This window comes from Vollenhovia emeryi, unplaced genomic scaffold (assembly GCF_000949405.1).
Source record: "Vollenhovia emeryi isolate VEMERY1.0 unplaced genomic scaffold, V.emery_V1.0 DF940489.1, whole genome shotgun sequence".
NCBI lineage: Eukaryota > Metazoa > Arthropoda > Insecta > Hymenoptera > Formicidae > Vollenhovia > Vollenhovia emeryi.
Genome location: NW_011965877.1, coordinates 3,481 through 4,653, shown reverse-complemented (window position 1 = coordinate 4,653; position 1,173 = coordinate 3,481). Strand labels below are relative to the sequence as shown.

The window sequence follows — 1,173 nt, the reverse complement described above, 5'->3', positions numbered from 1 at the left end:
CCCCCTCTCCGATAATATGCTTTATGAAATGTTTAATAAAATTTAATAAAGCACTCACGATTGTTACGGTTTTAATCGTTAATTTTATATGTAAATATAGATGAAACTGGTGGAATACGGATGACAAATGAAGATAGCAGGATTTTCGGTAATTCCAGTGCATCGGAGAAGAATATCCCGCAGCAAAAATTTTTTAATGCAGACGAGAAGCTGGATTACATGTGTCGTAAGAACACACATATTCATATGCTTCGATCATTTTGTACGAGTATGCAGGCGACGTATGTATATAACGAAATATTAATATTTTTATTTCAGAGTCAACTGACTTAATACTGAAAAAATTAAATAGATTACAAGTAGATTTACGCAATATTCAGAAACATTACATCAGGGAGATAGATTGCGAATTAAATAGAAAACAGCAAGTCTGCAATATTGAAACATCCAAAGAAATTTCGATAAATAATCATTTACCATTGACAAATTTGGAAGCAGTAGACAAATTTGAAGAAATGTTACGGAACTCGATTTTTTTCTGTGGATGATGTGGTAATAATAAATTATTTTCAAGAAAAATCCCTGTTAGTAATTAATAATAATCTGTTATATTTAAGAGATTTAGAGTAAACTGTCCAATACTTACCTAAAATTGGTTAGTGGAGCGTGTGTGTTGTGCATGCGTGTGAGTGTTGCGGATAAATTAGACGAGAGTGTAAGGGGAAATAGGAGGCGAGAAAGCGTTAAACCGATAGGAAGGTAGGAAGAAGAACTAAAATTTAGGATAGGATAATAGACGTAGCAAGGAAATATTAATTAGTGAAGGAAAAGAGCGCTAAAGGTGGTAGAGAGAATGAGAGGTTAGGTGAGAGAAGGCGGGAGAATAACGCTGTGCGTTCCAAAAGGTAGCGAGATCTGCGTCACGCATAGAGTAGGTACCGACACTAGACGGGACAGTCCAGACAAATAGGCAGCGGTTAAGGAGATTGTTTAGAAGGAGTACGCGAATGAGCGACGGACAGGATGGATGGAGAGGCAGGCGAGAGGGAGAAGGCAGCAATAAGGAATAAAGATGGGAATCCGGCTACAACTTTGGATAGCCCAAGCAGGGAGAAAACGGGCAAAGAAATACTTGACACTCCAAAAGAAGAAAAGAGAGGAAAAGGAAGACCT

General features: G+C 37.4%; 1 protein-coding gene across 1 annotated transcript in view; it reads left to right on the top strand.

Annotated features, from left to right (window-relative positions):
* LOC105555973 overlaps nt 1–548 on the top strand; it is a 2,359-nt gene extending 1,811 nt beyond the window's left edge. The window contains exons 3-4 of the mRNA XM_012003025.1: nt 101–226; nt 319–548. Of these exons, the coding sequence (XP_011858415.1) occupies nt 101–226; nt 319–548 (356 nt within the window). The remainder of the gene's footprint in view (nt 1–100; nt 227–318) is intronic.
* Nucleotides 549–1,173: the final 625 nt, after the last annotated feature.